Genomic DNA, 26,956 nt, shown 5'->3' with positions numbered 1-26,956 from the left:
CTACGGGTCGGTCTCGACCTGCACCTCTTTCTCTTCAAGTGTTATTTCCACCTCTTTCTCTTCAAGTGCTATTTCTTCGCTCTCGCTTTCTTTGGTCTGTGGTGTCGGCACGAAGCCGTTCAGGGGCTTGCACACCTCCACGAACAGCGGGAAGTCGGACAGGCTGGTGTTGCACTCCTTGTCCTCGACCTCGTCCTGCCCGTCGTCCTTGGCCCGGCTCCCCTCGCCGAGAGGCGTCGGCGTGACGCAGTTGTAGGTGGGAGTGGTGCAGCTGCTGTAAGTGTCGCTGTGCGGCCTCTGGTCTGGGATGTTCTTCTTCAGGGCGGTGTTCCGGTTCCGCTTGGTCAGCTTGGTGACGGACAAGGAGATTATGGTTAACAAAATGTAAAGAAATAACGAAAACTAAAATTGAAAAAAATATAACGTTTTCGTTAACGTAACTAAATAAAAACTAATAGAAAATCTAAAACCATAACTAACTGAAACTGTATTGTGCATTTAATGAAAAATAACTTACTCTGAGCTTTTTAAATCCTACACGTGACAAATAATCCAGTATGAAAACAAATCTAACACTAAAACTAATACCATAGAGGCATAGACCCTCCAGTGATTATGCCAAATGGCGCAGATCAAAAAAGGCGCATAATCGTGCAAACTTCCCGCATGTTTCACCGCATCATATAAAACCTTGCATATTTTTTAAGTTCTTTTTTTTCACAACTTTCCGCAACTATCCGCATATTTCACAACTTCCTGCAGTTTCACTGCATAAAATCACATAAAAACCTGCATATTTCATCACAAAATCAAGGATTTTAGCCTGCATAATCAAGGATTTTAGCCCACATAATCAGGGATTAAAAACTAATTAAAACCTTGGTGACGGAGCCCAGCCGGTTGAAGATGTTGTCTTCGGAGGTGGTCTGGTCGCCGCTCGCCGCCACCCCGCGGAGGCGCAGGTTGTTCAGCTTGATGTCGATGCTCTCCTGGGAGCTCTTGAAGCGGCTGGGGTCCAGGCTGGTGAAGGCGGGTGCGCGGCGCTCCGCCGACAGTATGTCCAGCGAGACGGCGCGCTGGTCCAGGCCCAGCTGGCGGCGCTCCATGCTGCGGATGGTGGCGGCACGCTGCAGCTTGTCGTGCACCTCCACGCTCATGCGCCGCCGCGTCTCCCGGAACTCCGCCTGCACGTTGGCTTTCCATTCCACCGCGTGGGCCTTGATCTCCACCACCTACAGGACGCAAGTGGTGGAAAAAAGTGCTTGCATATTTCTTTTTACTTAAGTAAAAAGTATCAATACTGCAATGTAGAAATACTAAGACGATCTGCTATTTTCAAATGTACTTTGAAAATAGCAGATCTACAAGTTTTTGGATCGGCTATTTTCAATGGCCAAAATGTATATGGGGTTGAAATGGTTAATGTATGTTTTTGAGTGGTGCAGCCACTAAAAGGAACAATAATGTGTGTCCCTATGTACGTACGTATGTATGTCGGTTTAGGGTACCAACAGGTGACAAAGTGGCGTTGTTGAGCTTCACACTGTGCACAAGTGCATGATGGGAAGCTGCACCAATAGTTTTTGAGCGGTGCCTCCGCTCCATTACGGAGCTATGTCCGTCCATCTGTATCTCCGTATGTATGTCTCTGTGTCTGTATGTCCGAGCACGGAAAGCTGCAACACCAAAAGTGGCCAGTACAGTACAGCACAGAGTAAAGTGGCACAGAGTACACTACAGTACGAGCCCCGCTCCATTACGGAGATATGTTTCTGTCTGTCTTGTTGTCTCCACCAGGCCGAAGGCATGGGGAGAGAGTATGTTTTGCACTCCGTCCGTCCGTCCGTCCGTCCGTCCGTCCGTCCGTCCGTCCGTCCGTCCGTCCGTGTGTGTGTGTCTGTGTCCGTCCGTCCTTCCGTCTGTGAACAGCTAATCTCCGGCACTGTTAACCCGGCCGATGCCAAATTTTGCACACACACTCCCTGGATGCCATCGATGAACCTCTGCCCCACAATTTCCAGAACGGCCTGTTATAGCGCCACCAGGAGGCCGCTTTGTGCAAAACAAGTTTTTGGACAGTACACCTACATATTTTGTCCAAACATCACGCAAATTGGTACACAGTCTCTCTAGAGCCATTCAACGAAAAGGATCTTTCAGATTTCTCAGACTCCATCCTGATTGGCTAAGATTGGCTTCCAAAGTTCGCAGGATTGCTCAGTTTCAAACAAAATGCTGCAAATCATGAACACATTGTGTGATTTCCGTGAAATTGTGCACGCACATTCCCACTAGGCCGAGGAAGAAATGCCACGTGAACATTTTCAACTCAGCCTCATGGTGGCGCTATAACTGGCCGAAAAGTGTTTTTACCTTTAACTGCACGGATCTGTGGATAACTTTGTATGCCAACTCCCTAGAGGCCAAGGAATCTGTTCTTTATAGCGCCAATAGTCCGACAACCGATAGTCCGACACCCCAACAGCATCACTCAGTTCAGACGGGTCTGATTTTTCTAATAATAATCAAAATAATCAAAATCTAAAAACTAGTAACTACAGTTTTCAAATAAATGTAAAGTAAAATGTAGAGTAAAAATAAAAAAATTGGAACTGAGGTGTAGTGGAGTAGATGTAAAAGGAAATACTTTCCACCACTGCTAGGATGTTGTGGGGGACAGTGACGTCAATAATGCATTTTGCATTCACAGCTTTCGTTTACAGGCTTTATGCTCAATTCACACCAGCAGAAGTAATTAGTTCCCGTGTTCTGACAAAGCCGGCGAGGTTCGATGCATTGTCAATGGAGAGGAGTGACCGACTGCCCCTTTCTCCACCATGGCAAGAAGCGGCGCCAGCAAAAAGCAGGGCGCTGCGCCCTTTAGTAGGTGTGGACCAGGCATATACATACTGTACACACTACACTCAACACCACTGATTCACTGTTTCACCTCTGAAACAGACTAATCCGATTATTAACTTGGCTATCAATATTCTCTACTATCCATACATTAGTCACTAATGTATGGATAGTAGAGAATATTGATAGCCAAGTTTTAAACTAGCAGTTGTAGGTGTGATATTAATCAAGACTGCCCACTAAGTAAAATGTATGGCATTGAGCTTCCCTGCCTGGCGCAGCTGTGCCTCTCTTGATCTGCTCTGAGCAGCGGAGCTCTCACTGGTGCACAACTTGCTTATTTACGAGGCTTTCACTCCTGCCTCAGACAAGCCCATGTCATTGCATTTTGTGATTCATCTCTGCTGCTGCTGGTGTGAATTCAACATTAGGCTTTAACCGTGAGATATAATTATTCTAACAGTTACATACTGTACTATGCAACCTGGTCTCTGTCCACCAAGGCTGTCAGAATTCATATTGATTGTCCAAAACAGTCGAGTCGAGACCAAAATGTGGACCAAGTCAGTCAACATATTAATATTAACATCACTCATTTTTGTTTATGGTTAGTCGCTGTACAATTGGTTATGGTTATGGTGTTATGGTGAAGTTGTGTGTGACGGTTAGGTTTACCCTGCATGGTCTGCCTCCATCAAATATTGATCTCAATGTTGAGATTTGCGCATTTTTATTTCAAATATTTGACGTACTGTAGACTAGGCTGGGATACACTTCAAGACTAGCCTGGATCCAGCCCAAAGACCCCGCCCACTCTCTGAGTGGACTGAGTCTCTTGGTCTGGTGTTGCACTGTGAACCTATAATTTCTTCGGTACAAAAATGTATTATCCAATGAGAATCGGTGGTGGGGGTGGGTCTAACGAACAACCAATCAGCGCCGAGTCCCGTTTCCAGCGTCATCACGCAGCGCAACACACAGAGGAAGGAGGGGAAAAACAACACCAATGGCTACTGGTTGAGGGAAATTCTAATCCCCTCCCCCTTGAAATCGCTCAGACAGGAGACAATGTCAGACTGAAGCTTCAAGAAAGCTACAGTCTGATAATCAGGCTACTTCAAGACTGGATTCAGGTCCAATGGTATTTGTATTACCATCGGATAATGTTTTAAGCCTCGAAATGTCACCCTCGAAACGTCACCTTTGGAGCTATATTTGTTCTTAGTATACAGTATGTCTCTGCCCAACACCTGGCTTTTAACATTGGATGTATCATGAGCGTGCTTCATTTACTGTTTGAGATACATTTCAAACGTTTATTTACTGTATACTCAAAAGGCACAGAGGTTACCCTCAGTATGACAATGAGCAAACAATACACTAACATTACAGAAAACAACAATAAGACAAGAAACACAGACAGGAGGTAGTAAAAAAAAGTAATCTAAAAATAAAACTGTGTATGTAATGCCCGGGATTCCAGCTCAGGTCTCCCGCATGAAAGTCCAACATCTTAAACCACTAGACCAAAGGGATAACCCCATGGACCAGGGGAGATATTAGACTTTTCAGGCTGAGGCTCTGAGACACTCTGCTACACGTAATCATATAAACCCTGCAAAAGAACATCATAATGTGGCTGGATGCATACCTCTTCTTTAGTTTTCTTGGATATGACCCTCAGCCAGTCTCCGATCATGCTCAGCACTGCAGCAAAGTAGGCCAGACCGACCAGTATCCAGAACCACACCAGTGGTCTGTACCACTTACGGTACTCAATCCTCCGGTCTCCTCCTGAGGGGGGGGGGGGGGGGGGGGGGGGGGGGGGGGGAATGAAAAGAGATCAAATATTCATTGTCTCTGCAGCAGCCTGCATTTTTCATATCTTTTATTATTTATTTATTACATTTTGGGCATGTCATTACAGACAGAAATGTGCCTAAAAAAAGGCCAGAACAAAAGTTCTGGAAATGTTCCCAAACTTTCAAAACATACAAAAGCACATAGGTGACTATCGACACTGTGAACAAAGGACTATAAATAGGGTAGTTAAATGGCATATTTAGACAGTCAGCAGCAATTGCCTGAATATTTTTCCTCCTCTTTCCTCACTGGTGATGTGCAGGCACAGTGAGCATGGCCTGCACAGCTCCATTGTCGTATTCCATTGCACTAAAGCAATAAACAACCGCTCCTCACATTACCTGGATGTCACCAGTCCACACAGAGAGGACTGCATCCATCACACAAGAAAGCCACACTCCGTCGAAAGTAAATCACTCGCGGTGGAGATGGAACCCCAACTCTTGCCAAGCCCATCAATGCAATGAAAGCATTCCTATAAAGCAGCACTGACCCCACGTTAGGTCATCAGACATGAATAATGATTGCGTGGAGCAGTTGTTGGCAAGCATAATCAATCAATAGGACAAATAAGAGGAATAGAGGCTGATGCCATGGGATCGAATTTAACCCCTTTCAAGCCCTATTCTGGGCTTATCATTATAGGCGCAAAGATTTTCAAAGATTCACAAAACATATCAAACGTTTTTTATATAGTTCAGCTAAAAAAGCAGATCTACCAGCTCACCATGGGTTGCGGTGTGATGCATTGTGAGCTTGTAGATTTCTAATTCCTCTATTCGTTGTACAGTGAAGTACAATATAAATAGGGCTAATGCTGGGCTCACACACTACAGCATAATCGGAATGATCTGGCAAGACAATCATATAGTGTGAGCGGTTCAAAGATCCAACCTTAAACCTCCTGAATAATATAAAAACCTCCCGAATATTATAAATGATTAAGCATGTTTGATATCTGGTTACGTCACTACTGTCTGAGTGGAACGGCAGGAGCTGTCCTAGCAAAAAAAAAGCCCCAAAACAAATATATTAAAAAAAGAGTGCAGTAGCACGTCACAGAGGAAAACAACTACAAGTAGACGTTGAGTGAATGAGACATTTGACACAGTGATCAACCTGTTAAAACAACCTGTTAAGGGGGAGGATGCACAGCTGAGGCTTGTTGCTACAGTATGTGGGAAGAACACAACTACATAGCGTGTATTGCCCTCCCTGGAGGCCTCATTCACACGTACCAAACACCAATCAAGCAAATGTTTGGTCGTTTTTTTGGGCCACCACAATGCTTTTCCAATGGGAGTCACATGGTTTGACCAAACATTTTTGTTTGATGAGGGGGGAGGGGCAGAACACCACCAGCAATCAGCAATCAAACACAAATGTTTGATCAAACCATGTGACTCCCATTGGAAAAGCATTGTGGTGGACCAAAAAAAACAACCAAACATTTGCTTGATTGGTGTTTGGTACATGTGAATGAGGCCAGCAGACATACTCTAGCATTCAGAACCGTTCGTCCATTCCCACCGCACCTGCTTTCACATGTGATCATCACTGCACGTTGAGGTGCTACGTCTGTAGTGTTGTGATGGAACCAGATTGCAACTTGTTTAAAAGTCCTGTAGTCTAAGCCCCGCTTTAACTTATTCATTCAATCGATTTTTTTCCAGGAACATTCTGTCCGTCGATCAACCAACATTCGCTAAAATTAGGTGAACATTTGCTGTAGAGTGTAAAAAAGCTGGCCTGCATTGAAGTGGTTCATAACGAGCAACTCCTCACCTGCCACGTAGTCACCGATTCCAACGGTAGTCAGGGTGATGACAACGAAGTAGATGGCATCCAGGGCGGTCCAGCCCTCGATGTGCTTGAAGATGACAGCTGGGATGGTGACGAAGACGATGCAGCCGGCCAGGATGAAGAGGAGGGTGGAGGCGACACGGATCTTAGTCTGGCTGATCTGTCTGTGTTTGTTCTGTGAATGCACACATTGAAAACCTGTGTTCATACAGACAATAGTACAGACAGATAGACAGAACGTCTTTTTGGACATCATACTTTATTTTTGTTTTTTAGTTTTTTTCTGATGACATCAAATATACATATGTTTTTTTGCTACACACGCACGCACCTACAGTACACACACACCTACACACACACACACACACCTACACACACACACACCTACACACACACACACACACACACACACACACACACACACACACACACACACACACACACACACACACCCACCAACCGTTACACTGACGCTGTAAAATCTGTCTTAGCCATAATAAAAATGAGTCACAGGGGTTCAGAAATAAAGGTATCCAAAGGGATCCATGTCATTGTTTCTTTCTTTTTTTCTTCTAGTTTTAGTATCCTTGTGGGGTCTTTTGAAACACATAAAGAACACACAGAGACATAATGTACCCACACAGCATGAACAATTAAAGCCATATAATACCATGGCCATATCATCACACAGGGGGCAGATTGCGTTTTGGCTTTGTTGGCAACAACAGAGGAAATTTTGTGGCACCACTGACGAGGTGCTGTCATTAGCTCATCAGCAAGACCACTCATTATAATAAGGAAGGAATGTTCAATCAGCATCAACAAGCTGCTGGGAGGGCTTTGTAGCTGCCAGGAGCCTCCTGGCAGGCTGCTCAAGCCAACTCCCTCCACAGGGCTCCTCATTTGTCTGACCTCTAACTGAGTAGAAGTATTGAGAGGAGGCTACACACATGCACTGTAATCAAGAATCGAGACAATCACGAGGGTCACTCAACTCAACTCATTAAAGGTGCAAGCAGAAACGATGTTGGAAGGACATGTTCCACAAAGACTGTACTAACACAAAAATAAAGCAAGATAATAATAATAATAATAATAATAATAATAATAATAATAATGAATAATAAGAAAATAAGGACAAAGATTAGCCTACACGTATCTATTATGTACATTAGTGTACTCTCAGTTTTACAGACTGAGTGCAGTTTTTTGTTCCTCGTCCTTGACTTGTCCTTATCCTTGCACAGGGCTCTGACTAGTAAAGGGAAAAATAAACTCATTTAACTACAGTATAAATTAGATAACTCAGCGTTAAATGGACACCCGGGCAGAACTTTTTAGAATAGCCATTGTTGAAACCAATCCTTTTCATAGCATTCCTTCTGAGCTGCTGTGTGTGTGAATGTGTGTGTGTGTGTGTGTGTGTGTGTGTGTTTTGTGTGTGTGTGTGTGTGTGTGTGTGTGTGTGTGTGTGTGTGTGTGTGTGTGTGTGTGTGTGTGTGTGTGTGTGTGTGTGTGTGTGTGTGTGTGTGTGTGTGTGTTGTTATGATTGTGCATAATATATTTTTGGTCACATTGATTTTTTTCTTTTCTTTTTTTTTTTTTTTACTTACCCTGAACATTTTCTCTACCCGGGCGATGCTTTTCACAAAGATGGTCCCCAGCTGGTCTCCAACTCCAGCCAGGAGGAATCCAAAGAGAGGAATGCCAAATATTGCATACAGAATACAGAAGATCTTCCCTCCCTCTGTGCTTGGGGCAATGTTACCATATCCTAGGGAGAGAAAAGAGAGGTGTTTATTAATGTGTCATGTCTCAAGGTCGAGGCACAGCATCTATAGTTGAATTAGCAATGTTTACAGCATGCGTCTGAAAGTATGTCTGTCTATTTTCACAGTGCAACGTGCTTAAACGAAGAAGAAGAAGAGAACAAATTAATATAGTAGAATTCAAAGGCACACGCACACATCCAGAGCAGCTGTAAAATCTGTCTGACAGCTTCCCAGGAATCAGATTTCATTTGGAGTGATATATGGGGGTCATGACAAGCAAGGACAGGGTCAAGCATGCAGGTCAGGGAATGGACATCAGACGAGGTTTACCCTGACAAGACTATGACTGACACCTAATGTGCCTTCTCCAGCTGGTGGGAGAGATACTGTACTCTGCAGCTCCGCTGAGGGGATTCATAAAGAAAACTTTGAACTGCGCTTTATTGGCACTCCTCCAACAACAGTCGTGTTTCCAGTGTGTCCTCTCAATGTATTAGAACGTTTCACACAGGCCGTTAAAAGTGGATAGAAAACGCCTGGGGGGGCGAGAAGCGACCTCGCCCTAAAGGGTAAGTAAAAATACCTCAATAGTGTACTTAATTAAGTACAGTACTTGAGTACTGTAAATGTACAGTACTTCGTTACTTTACACCACTGCGACAGATAAAACATTTTTTTTAACGTTTATAAACAGTTTGATGTGCATGGTTTAAGTGACGATGATGACTAAAGCTGCTTGATGAACTGATATAGAAACAGAACACGGTACTCCAGTGGAACCAATTGGAACTGTTGATTGCACATGATGACTGGGTGAGTCATGAATGCCATGAAACATTTCTTCAAATAAAATCAACAGAGAATTTAACATCACTGTTAAAGCACGCACATTAGACAGTTTTTATACATGTTATTTTCTATCTGCTGGATATAATATGATTTCCACCTGCAGCAGAGGCATTTCTGCCTTCCATCGTGCTATTAATCCATTGGTATTTTTAACCATGCGCCTTATATTTAGTGTTGCATAATTCATTTAACTGTGCCTTCGTGTTATGTGACTTGTTCTTGGTTCCTTTTTTTCTCTATTCTTTTTCCTTGTAACTGCAAATGTTGAGCGCTTGCACAAACAACATTTCACCCGATCTTTTGCACATGTAATCCAGCGATGTGACAATAAATGTGACTGTCATTAATTTGCCACCTGCTAGACAGTTCAAGTATCATTGTTGTTCCAATCCTATATTTCTACAAGATGAAGAACAATATTGGTATGGCTGCTTGAATATGGTATATGCATATAAATAAAAGTAAAAACCATGTAGTTTAGGGATACAGTCAAGTCAAGATTCCTTCACATATATCTTATTCACCCTTCGCAGTGCTAAAACCCATTTTGCATATGCACATAGAGGGAAAAGATTTGGACCCATATGCATGGTAATCAATAATTAAGTTGATGTGTAAAAGTAATACTGCTACTACTACTGCTACTACTACTACTACTGATATAAATTATAGAAGAGAGCTCACTACTCAAGGATGTAATATTCCAATATTACCGTATGAAACAAATAATATATAACAACGTCATGACTTTTTGGTAAAAACTCAAGTTAGTGCTGGAAGGGACGGATATGCAGCTCAGTGGTGGAAAGTCACTAAGTACATGTACTCAAGTACTGTACTTATGTACAATGTTGAGGTATTCTTTACTTTAGCTGAGAATTTCCAATTTTCAGTACTTTAACTTCTACTCCAAGTCTCAGAGGCAAATATTGTTCTTTTACTCGACTACAATTACCGGTATTTGTAAACTTTTAGTTACTAGTTTAAAGATTTTGTTAACCACTTCAGCCCTATATACTGTAGATCAGCCATTTGAAAATAGCTGATCTACAAGCTCACTATGTGTCACGATGCGAGAGCTTGTAGGTCTGCTATTTTCAAAAGATTCTTTATATATTGTATACATTTGAAAACTGAAATCTACATACAGTAAGGAGTACTTTCTACTTTTGGTACTTTAATTACATTTTGATACCAATACTTTTGTACTTTTACTCAAGTACATTTTGAATTCCGGACTTGTACTTACTTACACTGTAAGTGGAACAGAGTATTTCTACATTGCGGTATTGATATGTTTACTTGCTTAACACATGTGAGTACTTTTTCCACCACAGCGTAGGCTAGTTGTTCAATCTATCAGCCTGGTGACAGGATGCCATTTTGATTCTGAGCTGTTACATTTGGCCAGTGAGATGGATAGCATTGTTTACAAACAGTGGCGGTACAGAACAAATGATGGATCTGGGTGTAAAACATGTCAAGTGCAGCCAATGCATGAAACTTGAGGACAATAAACTGAGGTATTGTGCAACCAAAATGTGGGTGCTGAAAATAGGCGATGTACAAGCTCACAACACATCACATCCACAACATTTCCCAACTGATTTCCCGTTTGTGGAAAAAAAATAACTTCTTGTTGAATGATGATTCAGCGATTGGGTTGACATTGACAATGCCACGTAGAAGACTCCTGCTCTTAGGGCTGACAGCTGCAAAAAAACTGCTCGTCCTAAGATGGAAACCTCCCCATAAACTTGAGGTCTCACAATGGATCCTCTCATTAATGGACATGATCGCTCTGGAACTCTCTATAGCTCGATCCAACCCCCTTTTCTTTCAACAAAAAATAAAATAAATGATCACATGATCACAAAAAAACTTTCTCCATGACAAAGATTTCTTTCTCCAGACATATGATGCTGGAATGGTTCTAAATGTAATCGCCGGGCCCTTTCACAGTATCTCAATACTTGTATTGATTCAATTGAATACGCTATGGAATGTGATAGTCACCAAGTGAGCTTTGTGACCTGGGTAATCTGTAATGAGTCCACCATATTCACCAAACCCACAGACCAAAGCCACAAACATAAATAGTCTTTTCTACTATAAGCTATCATTCTATCCCTCTCAATAAAGATCTGCCAACAGTCAGTTTCTTATGCCAGTGGTCCTCAAACTTTTTAATTTCAAGGACCCCCATTACTCTGAGAGCATACACATGGGACCAAATGGACCCTTAATGTACACTCACAAAGTTACAGACACCCTCGCTCCACTCCCACCCAATAGCATTAGATTTTGGTTGTTTTTTGGGATTAGTGCTTTCAAAACTGGTCTGCAGAAACCAAACGGGTTTACTGTCACGGCTCCCTTCGTCCATATTCTTTCTTTTCTCTCTGTCGTGTTTTCGAAGTTGTGCGAGTCGGTGAGTCCTCTCTTGCTGCAATCCACTGCAGTGCCCTTGGTACACTTACCTATGGTTGTGATGACGGTACCAGCGAAGAAGAAGGCACTGCTTAGGTCCCAGTGGCTGGAGTTGTAGGACGTATCTCCGTTGGGATTCACCCCAGCATTCAGAGCATCTATAGAATGCTGGAAAGACACACAAAGGAAGTAGCATGTACGTATGACAAAATGTGGTCTGTGGTTATAATATGAGCCTTTGATTGAGTTGCCTGTTCATTTGTCCATGTTCCTGAGAATTAGTTTCAGTTAGAACCTTAGTTGCGGTTTTATTGTACCTCTATTGTACAGTACCTCTGTAAAGTTTGGTTCAACTTCAACTCTTGGTTTCTTGTGTGTTCCTTTGGTAGGCAGTGCCCGTCAAGGGCAGTGCCGGGCAGAGCAGTGACCAGCAATGCCAGGCAGGTCTTTATGGCCATAGCAGTCACACTCTGTGGCAGTGTGCCCTGAGTGATGCCACCGCTAACAGATGGGACTCGGTGTGCGGATGTTCTCACAGGGCGTGAGGAATAGGCGTGCAGTTGGCTGAAGGACAAAGCAAGGACGGACAGGCATCAGTTGATCTCCTCGTGAAGCACTGAACCCTAAGAAACGGTGTTTGTAACAATTATAGATTTGCTGCAGTGAACTAAATATACAAGAAGTAGATGTGAAGCGCCTCGCTAGTTTTCTTTTTACTCAGATTAGTGAAATCTAAAAAACAAGAGGTTTGCTGAACAAGTGATTGAGCAATTAAGCAAAGCCTTTTCCCACACCTCAGTACATGTAATGCTGCACTGGCACAAAATAACTTCCTAATTATGCACTAGTCACCATTTCCACTCATAATTGCAGTTGACAGCCACAGCATGCACCAAAACAACATCTCTTTCCCGAGCAGACGTTCCAGTTACAATCTCTCTTGCTGAATACACTGTGCCAATCAAAATGACAGAGAGCTTTCTAGCCGCACTGCACGGATGCTTGAGTCTGTGCTAGTGATACGTTATGCACAGCTGAGCTGTGTTACACCCTTGTATTCCACCAATTATTTTCTCAAAAAATATTTTGTGTTCGATTGCAACTATATAACAAGGCAGGGTGGTCTACATAATCACAACTCATTTGTCAACCGCAAACGTAATTTATCATTCCATTGTTGCATTGCATGTGCGTTCTCTCTCTTCCCAACTGTAGTGTTGAGAATTGCTCTACGGATACTGCCTATGTGCAGACTGAGACGGTCAGATGGCAGCTCTGTATGCTGCTTTGCTCTCTTATCGTATAGGTATTTTATCCCTGTGTGTAAAAGGCATGGTGCTGGGTCACAGCACACATGGCCTGTCGCTGTCCATTGCCAGTGGTGCTGAACCAAACCATTAACCAGTCCATATATATTTTGAGTGATGTGTGCTCTCCTTGGTTTGTCCATTAGTATCACAACTGACCGGTTTTCGTTTTTGTGTCCTTTGTCTTGCGGCTTGCTCGGCTCATTAAGTTATAATTTGTGTTCAAGGATATCAGTTATTTTATTTTTATCTGAATGGCTCCATGAGATGGCTCCATCCCCTGAGTGTTGAGACTCAAGTTCTGCCCCTGTCTCCAGGGTTTGTTTTGTAATTATGCAATGTGCTGTGATGACTAAGACCTTTGACGCAGTAAACTCTGCAGTTGGTTGCCCAGGGTACCGCTTCACCTCCCCTGAAGCCTCCAGAGTGTCCCGCATGGATGATCCACAAATGAGACGGGGCATAATACGATTCAGCGCTTTATTTGACTGGGTTTTGTTAGGCAAAAATGGGCGAACATTCGGCAAAAATAGGAAATCTACAAGCTCACAATGTGATTGGGAGTTTATCTGTATTGCCCCTTACTGAGGTCACGCCATCCATCTATTAGGCATGTAACGATATATCGTATATCGATATATATCGATATTATATCCCGACGATATGTATCGATTTATTAAAGATTTATATTGTTTTTTTTCTTTTTCTTTTTTTTTAGGGGGGCTAGTGTGTGATATGAAATGTGAGCTGTAATCATATTCCATCATATTCACATGCTTGATACAGGGAGCTGTATGTGTCTGTGACACAGGTGATGGTCGTTATTGATGCTCATTAATACATCAAGGAAGGCAATTATGTTTATGCACTGTCAAATAGGTCTACATCTATCCTAAGATGCCATCAAAGAAAAGAAGAAATGTTAACTCGAGCTAGGTTTAAACTTGAAAGCATGTTTACAGTTGTTGCACAGAAATTAAGTAATTTTACATGAAAAGTAATGCTACTTTTGCAATGTAGTTAAATACAAATTGTGAAAAAAGCTTGGGGGGAAGATAAATCATTAAAAAATATTTTTCGGTCAATTGTCTGGAAAATAATTGTGTTGAAAATATCGTGAAAAATCGTATCGTGAACCTCATATCGTGATACGTATCGTATCGTGAGTTGAGAGTGTATCGTTACATGCCTACCATCTATCCATCCATTCAAAAGTAGCTTTTCCGCAGTAAAAACTAAGCAGTTTGCTGTACAAGTGATTGAGCAATTAAGTGAAGCCTTATCCTACACCTCAGCACATGATGTAATGCTGCACTGGTACACAAACATTTGGCAAAAATAGCAGACCTACAAGCTGTCAAAACGTGACTGGGAATTGATCCATCCATCCATCCATCCATCCATCCATCCATCTATTATTAGTAGTAGAGTATAGACTACCATTTCACATGAGCTTTTCCTGTAGTTTTTTGAGCTAGAGAGAAGTGAAATAATACATCCAACTGAGATGGCTGGAAGGAGGCTTATGAACAGCAGTGACCCCAGAGCCTGCCTTTAGCTTGGAGATGTTGATAACAGTCTAAGTTTCTTTGGTATGCTGCCATCGGTGTCTTAATATTGCGTTCCCTTTGAGCAATGCAGATCCAGTAGGACGTGTTCACGTAAAACTATGGTCTCAGCAGAGAGTGCATTACAGAGCTAAAGTGGCTCAATAACCATTCCACACAGCCTATAATCTGCTGCTGGAGAGGAGAGGATAGAGACGGACCAAGTCTGGAGAGGAGAGGAGAGAGACGGACCAAGTCTGGAAATAGGCAGTGATGGAAAAGGTACTCACATGTATTACTTAAGTAAAGTATCAATCAATACGGCCATGTAGAAGTACTCCATTACAAGTAAAAGTCCGTTAATCAAAATGTACTTGAATAAAAGTACTAAAGTATTGGTGTCAAAATGTAGGCCACTTACAAGTCCCATTTCAAATTTTCAAATGTATAAAAATCATTTAAAAATAGCCGATCTACCAGCTCACAATGCGTCACCATCGCGACGCATTATGAGTTTGTAGATCGGCTATTTTCAAATGGCCGAAATGTATATAGCGCTGAAGTGGTTATTGTATGTTCTGTCATAATAATCAAAAACTACAAAGTAACTAGTAACTAAAGTTTTCAAATAAATGTAGTGGAGTAAAAGTAATCTCTGAGATGTAGTGGACTAGTAGAACTAAGTAGTCTAAAAGTATTGGAAATTGGAAATACTCAAGTAAAGTACAAATACCTTCAAAATTGTACTTAAGTACAGTACTTAAGTAAATGTACATAGTTACTTTACACCACTAGAAATAGGGTCCATTTGGTTACATTTGCACACTCTCAGTATCACGTATCACCGGGGGTTTTACAGTGTCGCTCCTAGAATAAGCAGAAAAACCTAAACATTTCAACGAGGTTTAATCTCTGGTGTGGATAATGCATTATAGGTAGCATAGTAGTTTGCTCTCGTTTCATTAATATTTTATGGCTGGTCTTATGGATGATCAGCATAGCATTACCAGTATTTTAAACCAAACCACCAATATCATTTGTTTGGTGAAATGTCCCATAGAAATGAACCGTGACTTGTTTTGAGTTCAGGATATACTGTATCTCTCCCCAGCAGGGTTCTATGGCCTTGGTGTCAGCCTTCCTGTCCTCAAGGTTCTGTCTCTGGGGTTTGGAAGCCAGAGGATTTGGCAAAGATCCCAACGGTGTTTATCATCTGCCTCTACTGCTCCTGCCACCATCCAGTCAACTTTCACATTTAATTTGCTGTAAGCAGGACACTGGGCTACAGTTCTTACAAACGAGTTTGCTGAAAAGTGGATGCAATACAATGACATATTTCGCAAGGTTGTATTACAAAATTCTCTGTCCAGTGTCCACTGTGATACAAAGAAGTTTTGTATTGTGTATTACTAGAATTTACGTTAGTATATAATGTTTAGATTGTTTTCCTCTTGGACATGCGTTTGTGGGCACAGTGGCAGGGGGTGAAAAGCCGACTGGTCCCATGGTGTGCACTGCGCAAATGTGCATGGGAGTAAAACATGCTGAAATCAAACGACGCACGCACGCACGCGCGCGCACACACACACACACACACACACACACACACACACACACACACACACACACACACACACACACACACACACACTCACGAACTCACGATGCGAGACAAACATCCTCCACAGTGTGAAATGAATACGTGTCTACACACTGATGTGAGGTTACAGTCCGAAGAACTTGGCAACCGACTGCGCGCGTTGTGGCGATGAGATGTGGTGTGTGTGTGTGGCTGGCTGGTAAATCACAGCTGTGTTTTGCTGCGTGGGGATCGGCATGTGAGCGGGCTAGCCAATAAGGGCTCTGTGTTGCATGTGGAGAATTGTGTAGGTTAGTGTGTGTGGTGTAGCCGAACTGGGTGGTGAGAACATGAGGGGGATGTAGCACAGCAATCGGTGACCCCTACATTAAGCTGTGTCGCTCCCAACATGCAGTGCGGGGGCTATGGTGGGGCTAGGTGGGTGTTGTGGCGTAAATGTATTACATTTGGGTATTACACGTTTGCGCATATTGGTGCAGGAGCGGAGGGTGGTTTGTCGCGAGGTCCCGGGAGGCTGGCCGTGTGCCGTGGCGTGTGATCGTGGCGGCCGAAGTGTGCAGCAGTGTTGCTAAACAGCAATCTTGCCCTGAGCTAATGTGACGCGCAGGTTTTGTCTTGTAATATAGATACTGTTCTCAACATGGGATCTGGGGACCCCCAGGGGTCCTTGAGGGGGTTCCAGGGGCTGCCCGCTTAATTGATGGATAGTCATTAACCAAATGGAACCTTACGTGTCAATTTAGTTATATTTGCACACTCATAGTTATGGTAACACTGAGCATTTTGCAGTGTAGATTGGGATCCTGGATCAAATTTGCAACAAAGGAAACATTGTGGTAGTTCATGCAGGGCACGGGAGTCATACACGCCTCAGCTGGAATCAGCCGTCAGTCTGGTGATTGCTTTCAATCAGCCACGCTTTTCTACACAAAAATCACACCTCATAACCTCAACAAGACGGCCAGTTTAAATATGGCTCCCTCCTACACTGGGCATTTATCTAATTAAATGTCTTGCTAGGGGCCCGCTCTTGTATACCTGTGCAGGGTTTTGCATAGCGTTCCCTGATTTTTCTTAGCATGCTGCTTAGCTAAATTCAGGGAACATCTTAAGAGTGGAGCCATTAATGCCAAGTTTAACTATATTCCATTTGCTGCAATAAATGGTCAAATCTACTTATGACGTGAGTGTTCCTGACTGAAATGGTGATCCATGGCCTGATGTATATCAAACTGGGGGTCCTGGAGTCCTGCATACTGCAACCTGCAAATTAGCAACACTGATTGTACTGTGTGTGTGTGTGTGTGTGTGTGTGTGTGTGTGTGTGTGTGTGTGTGTGTGTGTGTGTGTGTGTGTGTGTGTGTGTGTGTGTGTGTGTGTGTGTGTGTGTGTGTGTGTGTGTGTGTGAACGTTATACAAAGCCGAGCTGCTAATATTCAAAACAAAAACAAGGAGTAAGGATAGAGGAAGTGTCTCCAGAATTGATGACGTTACAGGCTTTTGACATTACAACCTAATGTAACACAGACTCCTGCACCGGCAGCCATCCATTATGCAGCACTCAGTAGAGCCTAATAGGGAGCTCATGATCCATATATACATTAAGGAAACTGTTTTCATACTTAACAACACAGCAGGCACCCAAGGACCATTCAACACCCTCCCTATATGCACACTAAACAAAGAAAACCATGGCTCTGCCTTCTTCCACCACTGCTAGCTGATCAGATATTGCCGGATGAAAACAATGAATAATTTATTCCCTGGCAGATGCTCTTAAGACCTGAAGACTTAATTTAACGCCTGGTGTGTTAAAGATGTGGGCATTTTTTGTGGCATACATCCGGGCAACTCTTTACCATGACAAACAAGAGTGTGGGTGGAAATGAAGGCACAGCTGTTGCTGAATATTTCAGGGTGTTTTCAGTAGGAAATCTATATAGAATTCTATGTGCATGCACGACAACAGAAATGTTCTGTCCAGCAGCACTGCTACCGTCCGTAGTTAAGTATTATACTCGTATGTTGTCGTAAGTTGGTGTCGTGTGTTGAAAATTGACGATCTACAAACCAGCAACGCGTCTCAAATGCAACACGTTGTGGGTTTGCAGATCATCTACAGGTGTATACAGGTGTAATTTAGATTTATAATTTAGCATTTTATTTTATTTATTTATAACTTATTTTATGTAGACGTAGTACATAGCACTCTATATTGTATAGGCCTACTCATAGCTTCACTGCACAGAATCTACTGTTAGACAGATATTAGGTTCTTAGCTTTCTTATGATTCCCATGACTATTTCTATGTATGTGATGTATTACCTTGTATTGTTCCTGCTCACTGTAAATCACACTGGATTAAGAGCGTCTGCTAAATGCCTGAATTGTAAATCTAATTTTGGCGCACAACACCATCACATTTTTAATCAGGATTAAAATGGTATTGTTTCATTGGAAAGCTTTGATCTGAACTTGGCTTAAACTTAAAGCCCATCTGAAAATGGCAAAACCCAGCATGCATATCTGCATGTTGTTTGAAGCCATCAAAAATATAATTTATTTTTCCTTTTACCTACAGCAGCCTCTCCGCAAGAAGCAATACACATCTGCTGCAGCAGCATGGGCACATGAAGTCAGTCAGCCTTAGCAACTGCATTCACACTCCCTCCCCCTGCCTCCCCACTGCCTCTCGCTCTCTCTCTCTCTCTCTCTCTCTCTCTCTCTCTCTCTCTCTCTCTCTGCCTCTCTCCCCTCCAGAAGAGCCTTTTCAAATGGGCAATCGATCTATTACTGGATAGTAAGTACTCTCTCTGGTTTAGCCCATTCCCCTAGTTTTGCCTAAGAAAGACAAACGACGCTCTCGCCGTGCTTGAGAATCAAGGCACTAATTCCTATTTGTGGTTTGAAATACGCACCATTGCTATTCAGCTCCGAGTGTGGCTCGACTTTGTGTGTTTCTATTATTTGCTACTATCGTGTGTGAAGTCACAAATTGGACATGACAAATAGGACATGATGCTATTCCATGAAGGCGTCTGGTCCAGCATTACCCTGTCCATTATCATACAGGGTTTCACTGCCGCAGGGTCAATAACTGGCCAGCGAAAACCCTTGGGTGTTACTCCGCTGGGTTTTTTACAAGGGGCAGTGAGCTGTCTGTCCATGAACAAAAAGCATTGGAGCTTGCAAAGTAGGAGTGCCGCAATACAAGTCAAATTAAGTTCAGTTTATAAGACAGGGCTGTTTTCACGCCAAGCCAGTGTTTTGTTCTGGCTTTAATCTGCTTGGTGATTTTTTATATTTGACACTTGCTTTGGCAATGTAAATGCTTTGCCTTTATGTGAATTCCTGAAAACCCCAATCCCCACTTCCATGTAAATAAAGAAATGTAATCCTCTCCATTGTCATCTCCTATGTAAAATCCGTAGAAAAGTGTTGTTTTACGTAGGTGGTTTTCAAGTGCAGAGTTGCATGCGATTGACAAAAAACAAATTTCACAAATGTTTTCAGTGTCCTCTTGAAACTACTGTTATTAGCTGTGAGCAAAGCGCACATTGATGTCTAACTGCTGCAGTGGAGGGATTTACCAGGTAAAGAAATAAAATGTGTGAAGATCACCAAGGGACGCTGTGGCGCTGTGACTCTCACTTAAATGGGATCACATCGATTGCTTGAGTATGACTCACAGCAATCATTTTCCGAAATGCCTTTCCGCAAGTCGTGTCCCTCTTACACCAAATACTGCTGCAGTATCTCTCTACAGTCTACACACTAAAATGCTTGAGTGTGTAAATGTAACAAAGTTGACCTGAATGGATACATTTGTACAAATGGATACATCACTTTTACTACTGTGTATATACTGTGACTCTCTGTGAATTCATTTTCACTTTATTAATCAAAATTGACGAGTCTCCCGACGTAGAAACAGACACACAGAAATGGGTAGCCTGTATAGACCTATAGCCCCTCCCTATATCACAGGACAGAAGCACACCCATACAGACCTATCTCCAAATCCCTATGTCGGCCCAATGTGCAAGGTTTCATTCTGGGAACCCATTGGCAAAAAAACAGCGCCCTCTGCTGTATGTTTCCTTTGCATTTGCCTCTGGGGGAGATAACAGGATGTTGGCCCGTTTGGTCGGCCATGAAATACATTTTACGGGCCTCACGGCACGGCACAGTTCTTGTAGTGTAAAAGAGCCATTAGTGTTACAGTACATCTTATGTACGGGTAGCATTTCCCAAGCTTAGTTTTTTCTTTTTCCTGGCCTGTTCGCCCATCAGCCTGATTGTCCGGAGGGAAGAAACTATTTAGCATTCTACTGCCAGCGGCTCATCCCTGTTGCTTTACACTCTAGAGACATTTTTAAGCAGAAATGCCAGAAAAGGTCATCTTTATTTAAATCCAATGCAGTTTTTCCCAGACATACACTAATAGTAATTAGTGACATTAAGAATCGCCATGGGGGGGGGGGGGTGTCTGGCTGCTACAGACAGGACCTGGAGGATGTCACACTCAAGCGCTGTCATCATGTCTTGCTGAAGGACACAGCGGACATTCCACACACAAATATTTGAATTAGCAATTAAGAGTCACACGCAGGGCAGGTGTCCACACTCCACAGGCATAGACTTTTAGAAAAATACATTTGTTTGACTGACTATTCTAACACCTGCTCAGGCTTCAGATCAAATTGGACAACTCATTCAAAGACTTCCGAATGTCCGCCCCAGAATAGGGACACTATAGGGTTCATGTAGTTAAGAGGAAATGGTCGATTCTAGGATTGTTCCATCCGTTTGTTTGTAAACTACTTCTTTGATACATAATATACCAGTATATTGGGTGAAAAGAAGGCATAAAGTATTTGTGCTGAAACGCATGCATGAGATGTGCGTGTGTGCCTATTAAATAAAGTACCTGAAAGACCCGTCATGTGAGTGAGTCAATTCCTTTAATTCAGAAAAAGGTTTTCCTATAATGAAGGAAGCCTTGCAGTGGAGTAAATTGGCACTCCTTCCCGTCCTAAAAGGCAGGGACGGCTCCAGGGGGGGGGCAAGGGGGGGCTTTAGCTCCCTCTGGTGGCGGCTTAGCCCCCCATAAGCCCCCCCTCAAAACAAACCCAATTGACTGACTTCTATGTAAACCAAGTTTCATTAGCCCCCTCTAAATAGCCAGTCCCCCTATAGCACCCCAGTCACAATTTTTTGGAGGGACTTTATTTTTCTAATTCGCCAAACTTCAAGGACATGTGTAGTATGTTTGAACCCCCGCAACCCTCTTCTACAGGTTTCTGTTTTTAAACACACAGGCCCCTTCTTGTGTGGTTTGTATCCAATTCCAGGACGGCTGACATTGTTTGTATGCATAGGGGCTTTGAATAGCTTCGGATCAATACGGCGCTCGGGTTTCGGTAGATCTGAGTCCACACCAGGGACAGGGAAAGCGCCAGTATCGACCGCGTCCACACGGGGCGGGCTGGCTGGCGAGACGGAATATCTTACCTTGATGAGCGCCTCCAGCTCGGCAGGCGACACGCAGGGGTGCCTCTGCAGGAAGGCCGCCTTCTCGGCCGTGATGGTGATCTTCTGGTTGCTCTCGAACGGCTGCTCCAGCCCCTGGAACACCAGGCCTCCGGCCACCAGGTAGGCCACCACCACCACGAACACGGCCACCACCGTCTTCCACTTCATCACCGTGAAGACGGCCACCGTGCCCTCGGCCACTCCCACCCCATCGATGCTGACCGCCATGCTGACGGGCCGCGAGGGCAGGGGCACGGAGATGCGCGGCACGCTGCAGCTCATGGGGTTCTGCATGGTGGCCACGCTGGCCTGCACCAGGCAGGACTGCATTAAGCCTGCCGGAATCTTCTTCGGGGATAACAGGTTGGGCTGGACGCCGACGGCCACTGCAAAACAGAAGTGAAGGAGGAGGAGGGGGCGCGGGGGCGGGGGCGAGGGGGAGAAAAGTTTTTACAACAAGGACAACACAATTTTATTTCCTCAACTTGTTCATTCATATTGATTTCAGGCGCATTTCACGTAGGGGCAAAATACAAGAGATAGAATAACAGAAGTTGAGGGTGGAGAAGTCAAGACACTGCATCTGTGCCAATTGTTGCCGTAGGTAATTTTTTCTCTCTCATCTGCACCATTTCTATTTATATCCTTTCCTCACATTGCCTCTAGTTTTCTACCATGGTGCAAAGAATGCTAAAATATGCGGCGTGTGGACTGTGCACATTACAGTTTACCTTGCTGATTAACCACTAGTCCCGAGGAGCCAGACTTTCAGAGATCTCCGCCTACTGATCAGTCTGGTGGAGCTTTAATTCTATGAGGGCTAGAGGTGGGTGGTAACACTTCAGAGACCAAACCCCCCCTCCAACCTGAATGGTGAAGGCGTGTCCTAAACAAAAACAAGGGTTTTGTCACCGGTCGCTTTCGCAGAGCTGTCCAAGCTCATGCAGAGGTATCCCATCGTCTGGCTACACAACACTAATTAACCACTTAATCCTTATACTAGGGTATACAGTACTTTGTTCTATCTATGCTTGCTTGGTCCCCTTCTTTTTTCCCTATGCATACAACAAATCTTCACCGACAATAGCCGATCTACAAGCTAAGAGTCACACCACAACAATGTGACACATTGTAAGCTTGTAGATCAACTATTTTCAACAAATATTTGACTTTTGTAACATGGCCAGAATATAATTAGAATATTACAATATTAGAATATATATATATTGATGGATGAACAGGTTATGTGCAATGCAACACTGCATGGGGTGTTATGAGCATAAATCCCCAGTGAGGCCATAGGGTTGCCAACCATCTTTTATACAGGGTGGTGCTGTATCCATTTTGATACACATCGTTTCATATACACTAGGTTTCAAGGTGATGATAATAACTAAGCTAAATCCCAGCAGTCATACAAACAGAGAAGTTTAATTTCACCGTGAGCTACAGAATGAAAAGCTCAGTGTGACTGTGTGAGATTGCACTTCCGAACTGAATCGACGACACGGTTGAGTGCAACAAAATAAAACTGGAAACACTATAAAACATTAACTACACAATAAAACAGGGATCTCTCCTATAGATGCACCGATAGTAATGATTACCCTTGAAATGTTCTACGCACATGAATCTGCCGTAAGAAATGAGAGAGCTAGACTTTCCATCGATGGATGATTATTTAACGCTTTGTGAAAATGCAAGGCATACTATGTACCGGTACTATGAGTGCGTGCGTGCGTGCGTGCGTGCGTGCGTGCGTGCGTGCGTGCGTGCGTGCGTGCGTGCGCGAGTGTGTTTTCATAAGAAAGTGTATCAGTGAGAGGAGTAGAGAGTAAGGTTGCATATGTACTTAGGTGCCCACCACTTGCACCATGAAAATAGCTATTTTTGATGGTGATGCGCAGCCAACCAAGTATAAATCAAGCATAAGGCTGAATCAGAGACAAAGATAGGAAACAAAAACTGAAAGGATACGTCTATTGCAGTGAAATGGGCTGGCGAGGGGTTTCATTACCTCTAGCCTCGGTACACAGGCTTTTATTTTCATTCGCATTCAGCTCTCGACCTCAGACTTCTGATTGATCGAAATGTAGTTTTAGCTTGAGGGCAAAGAGCCGCCAATTGAACGTGTCATGTCTCCACTATAAAGTATGTGCTATTGATCTTCTACAAGGTGACACACGTGCCTTTTAGATGCCTTCTACCCATGCCACTACTGGCATGCCGTTGCATGGGGCCCTATTTTTTTGCCAGTGCCTTACCCCTTATACCTAAACTTATTTGCCTTTTTTACTATTTTGAAAATCACCTTGAATAGTTCAAATAGCCGATTATTATTGATGTGACCACAGTGTGTCACAGTGTGACCACTGATTTAGAAGCCATTTGTAGGTATCAGGTCTTAATAGATTAAAAAATATCCACACATTCTACATATCCTGTGATTTGCAGACACTTACAGTGCCAACATTTATTTTGGCGAGCAGGACGAGTGAGAAGAGTTTAAACTCGGTCACTGCTATTGATTTAGATGGGGAACATTGACTGGAAGCAATTGATTTTGAAAGGGTAGAATGGAAGAGAGAGTGAAAGTAATAGGGAGGGAGACAAAGAGACAGAATGAAAGAAGATGGAGGGCTAGAGAACACGGATCACTCTGGACTGCCACAACAGTGCAGGAGGAGAAGTGAACTGCTCGCTGCAGTTTTTCTATCATGTCAGTGTTTAGTTTCCCATTCTAAAGGGCTGCACACACCAAGAACGATGACTATAACTACAACTATGTTGTTAAAAATGTACAGCATTCAGTATAGTTGTGGCATGGACATCCACTTGTGTTAGAATGATTTTGAATAAAATAACTAGTTACTGTATAGTTATAGTTGTAGAGATATAGTGGTTGGTGTGGATGGCCCATAACTCATGTGGATGGCAGAGTCCACACACAGCACAGCCATAACAGTGAAAGTGCTGAACGCTATAGCTATAGTTATACTACTTCATATGGACGGCCCTTTATACTGTGCATCAGTTCTCATCATTTTGATGCTGTGCTTTTATCACTCCACTGCCGTAGTTTATCACTGCAAATAAATGGTGACTGTGCAAAGCAATGAAATGTTACTGCTGCCAAACAAGCTGATGTGCAACAGGTGATGGCAGCATACTGTATGAGCGCTATAAGATCAACACCAAATTAAGATATCCTTGACATCACAGACGTTTGAAATAATGTCAAAAACCCGTCCAGGTTACTCGTGAGTCTCTCTCTGTGTATGTGATGAAGAGGAGAGGGTGTGTGTGTGCGTGTGCGTGTGCGTGTGCGTGTGTGCGTGTGCGTGTGTGTGTGTGGTGTGTGTGTGTGTGTTGTGTGTGGTGTGTGTGTGTGTGTGTGTGTGTGTGTGTGTGTGTGTGTGTGTGTGTGTGTGTGTGTGTGTGTGTGTGTGTGTGTGTGAGGAAGAAAAGTGATGGATTCTGCAGCGTTGCGCAGGAGCAGAAGGGGCTGCTGGGAAAAAGACTGAACCTCTATAATGTCTTTGTGCGTTTTACCAAAAGCTATTAAGCAGAGCTAACTGAGAGATGGAATATCCTCTGCTCTGCCAGACCAGTCCATCATCCACTCCAACCACAAACACTGGACAACGTCCAGCGTCGATGAGTACACCAGCCCACAGAGGACGTGACCTTATAAAGCGCTAAAGCATAGGCTATAAACTGCAAAATTGTCGTAAAGCATCTTACATTTACATTTACATTTTTAACCACTTGTGTTTTTATTGAGTAACTTACAAGCAAAGTGCAATCGTAGAATAATCTTTAGTACTTAAGGTGAGTGTATGAATGGGGTAAAGCCTGTAAGTGTTCAAAATAATGTACGACTCTCCTGTGATAGACCTGGACAAGAGGAGCTCGGGTGGACACACACGCGTGCACGCGCATGCGCGCACACACACACACACACACACACACACACACACACACACACACACACACACACACACACACACACACACACACACACGTCTGGAAACGACACTCATTTCCCTTATTTCCCCGATGACACCAGCAACACCCAATTCCTTCATACCCAATTCCTTCATCTCAGATGCAGTCATTAGCCCACGCAATGATGTGTAAGAGAATCGTGACAACTGTGTGTCACATCTCTCACACAAAGGCCAGACATGTGGGAGCCAAAGGGAATTAGCTCGATTTGATTTATGTAACACAGGCGGCAGCAATGTGGAGAACATGCATTCCTTACACTCATACACTGGCTCTGGCAGGTGCAATTCTGTGATGCGCACAGCCGCACACATCGTGCCTCCAAATTAATGCTGTGGCGTGCAGCCATGCAGGCAACACTTGACATGGGTGCAAACGTGAAAAACTGAGCTTTGCGTTTCTACTCAGGACATAAATCAGCTGCACATGGCTGAAACGGCTGAGTAAAATGTGATGTTGTGGTGGTCGTGTGACTGTGAGGCGGAAGGACGTGACACACATGCCTGATTGGGGGGGGTCTACCCCGCCAGTGGATGAGGTAATGTATAGCCTATACATCACTGCTGCATCAAACAATTACCTTCTGCTTCTCCATGTTGATCGATTGCCATTTCCCCAAATTGATTATAGACAAACCCATTGTGTGGTCAATAAACAATTAGTTTGTTGTTGTTGTTTTTTTGTGAGAACCATTGTTTGGTTGTCTTGGCAATGGATGAATCAAGGCTGTGGATGTGTTCACCTCTGTTATAAACAGTGGGGGGGGCACCCAAGTGAGACGGCTGCGGTAGAAAGTCGTGCAGGGACTATAGGCTACTGATCAGACATTCATAGAATGAAGACATGGTCTTAATTGAACTAATCTGAAGGTTGACCACATCTTTGCTATAGGATATGCATAGAGAGACTTGATTATTAATTTTGTCAAGTGTAACCCCTGTTTTGGTTTTTGGTTGTCTGTCTATTATGAAACAGCAATAGGCAATTTTTTTATTACATAGCATCCACAGAATAAAAACAGACTTTAGATATTGCACAGTAGAATAGGCTAATGCAAATGGAGAGAGAACAGTTTGAAACTGACACCAGCTTGCACCATTCTCAAATTGAATAGCATCCATGCAACTGATGCTGGCATACTGCCGTATATGTTTACACTGGATTAATTAAGTTTGATTAACTTTAACCAATTCCTTGCACTCAAAATGTGGAAATATGCATGCATCTATTAATCTATAATATTGATTGGGTCAATAGACTGCATGTGCCAGGATCCAAATATAGCCGCGTATAACGAAAATAGCCTGAACGATGTGTAAACACAAACCTGGTGGTGGGGTCGTGGCTCCGGGTTTTCTTGGATTCTCTATTGGAAATTTCAT

The 26,956-nt window shown here is 43.3% G+C and overlaps 1 protein-coding gene across 1 annotated transcript; it reads right to left on the bottom strand.

Moving 5' to 3' along the window:
- Positions 1-26,956, bottom strand: kcnk10a (potassium channel, subfamily K, member 10a; the record flags this gene model as incomplete). The annotated part of the gene is made up of 8 exons (XM_079525611.1): positions 1-348; positions 879-1,232; positions 4,511-4,653; positions 6,508-6,700; positions 8,139-8,299; positions 11,627-11,744; positions 21,546-21,952; positions 26,902-26,956. The coding sequence occupies 8 exons, from the start codon at positions 26,954-26,956 to the stop codon at positions 1-3; spliced, it is 1,779 nt and encodes a 592-aa protein (XP_079381737.1).

The sequence above is a fragment of the Electrona antarctica genome, assembly GCF_951216825.1.
Source record: "Electrona antarctica genome assembly, chromosome: 17".
Lineage (NCBI taxonomy): Eukaryota > Metazoa > Chordata > Actinopteri > Myctophiformes > Myctophidae > Electrona > Electrona antarctica.
The sequence above is the reverse complement of the archived record's forward strand: the minus strand, read 5'-3'. Positions and strand labels throughout refer to the sequence as shown.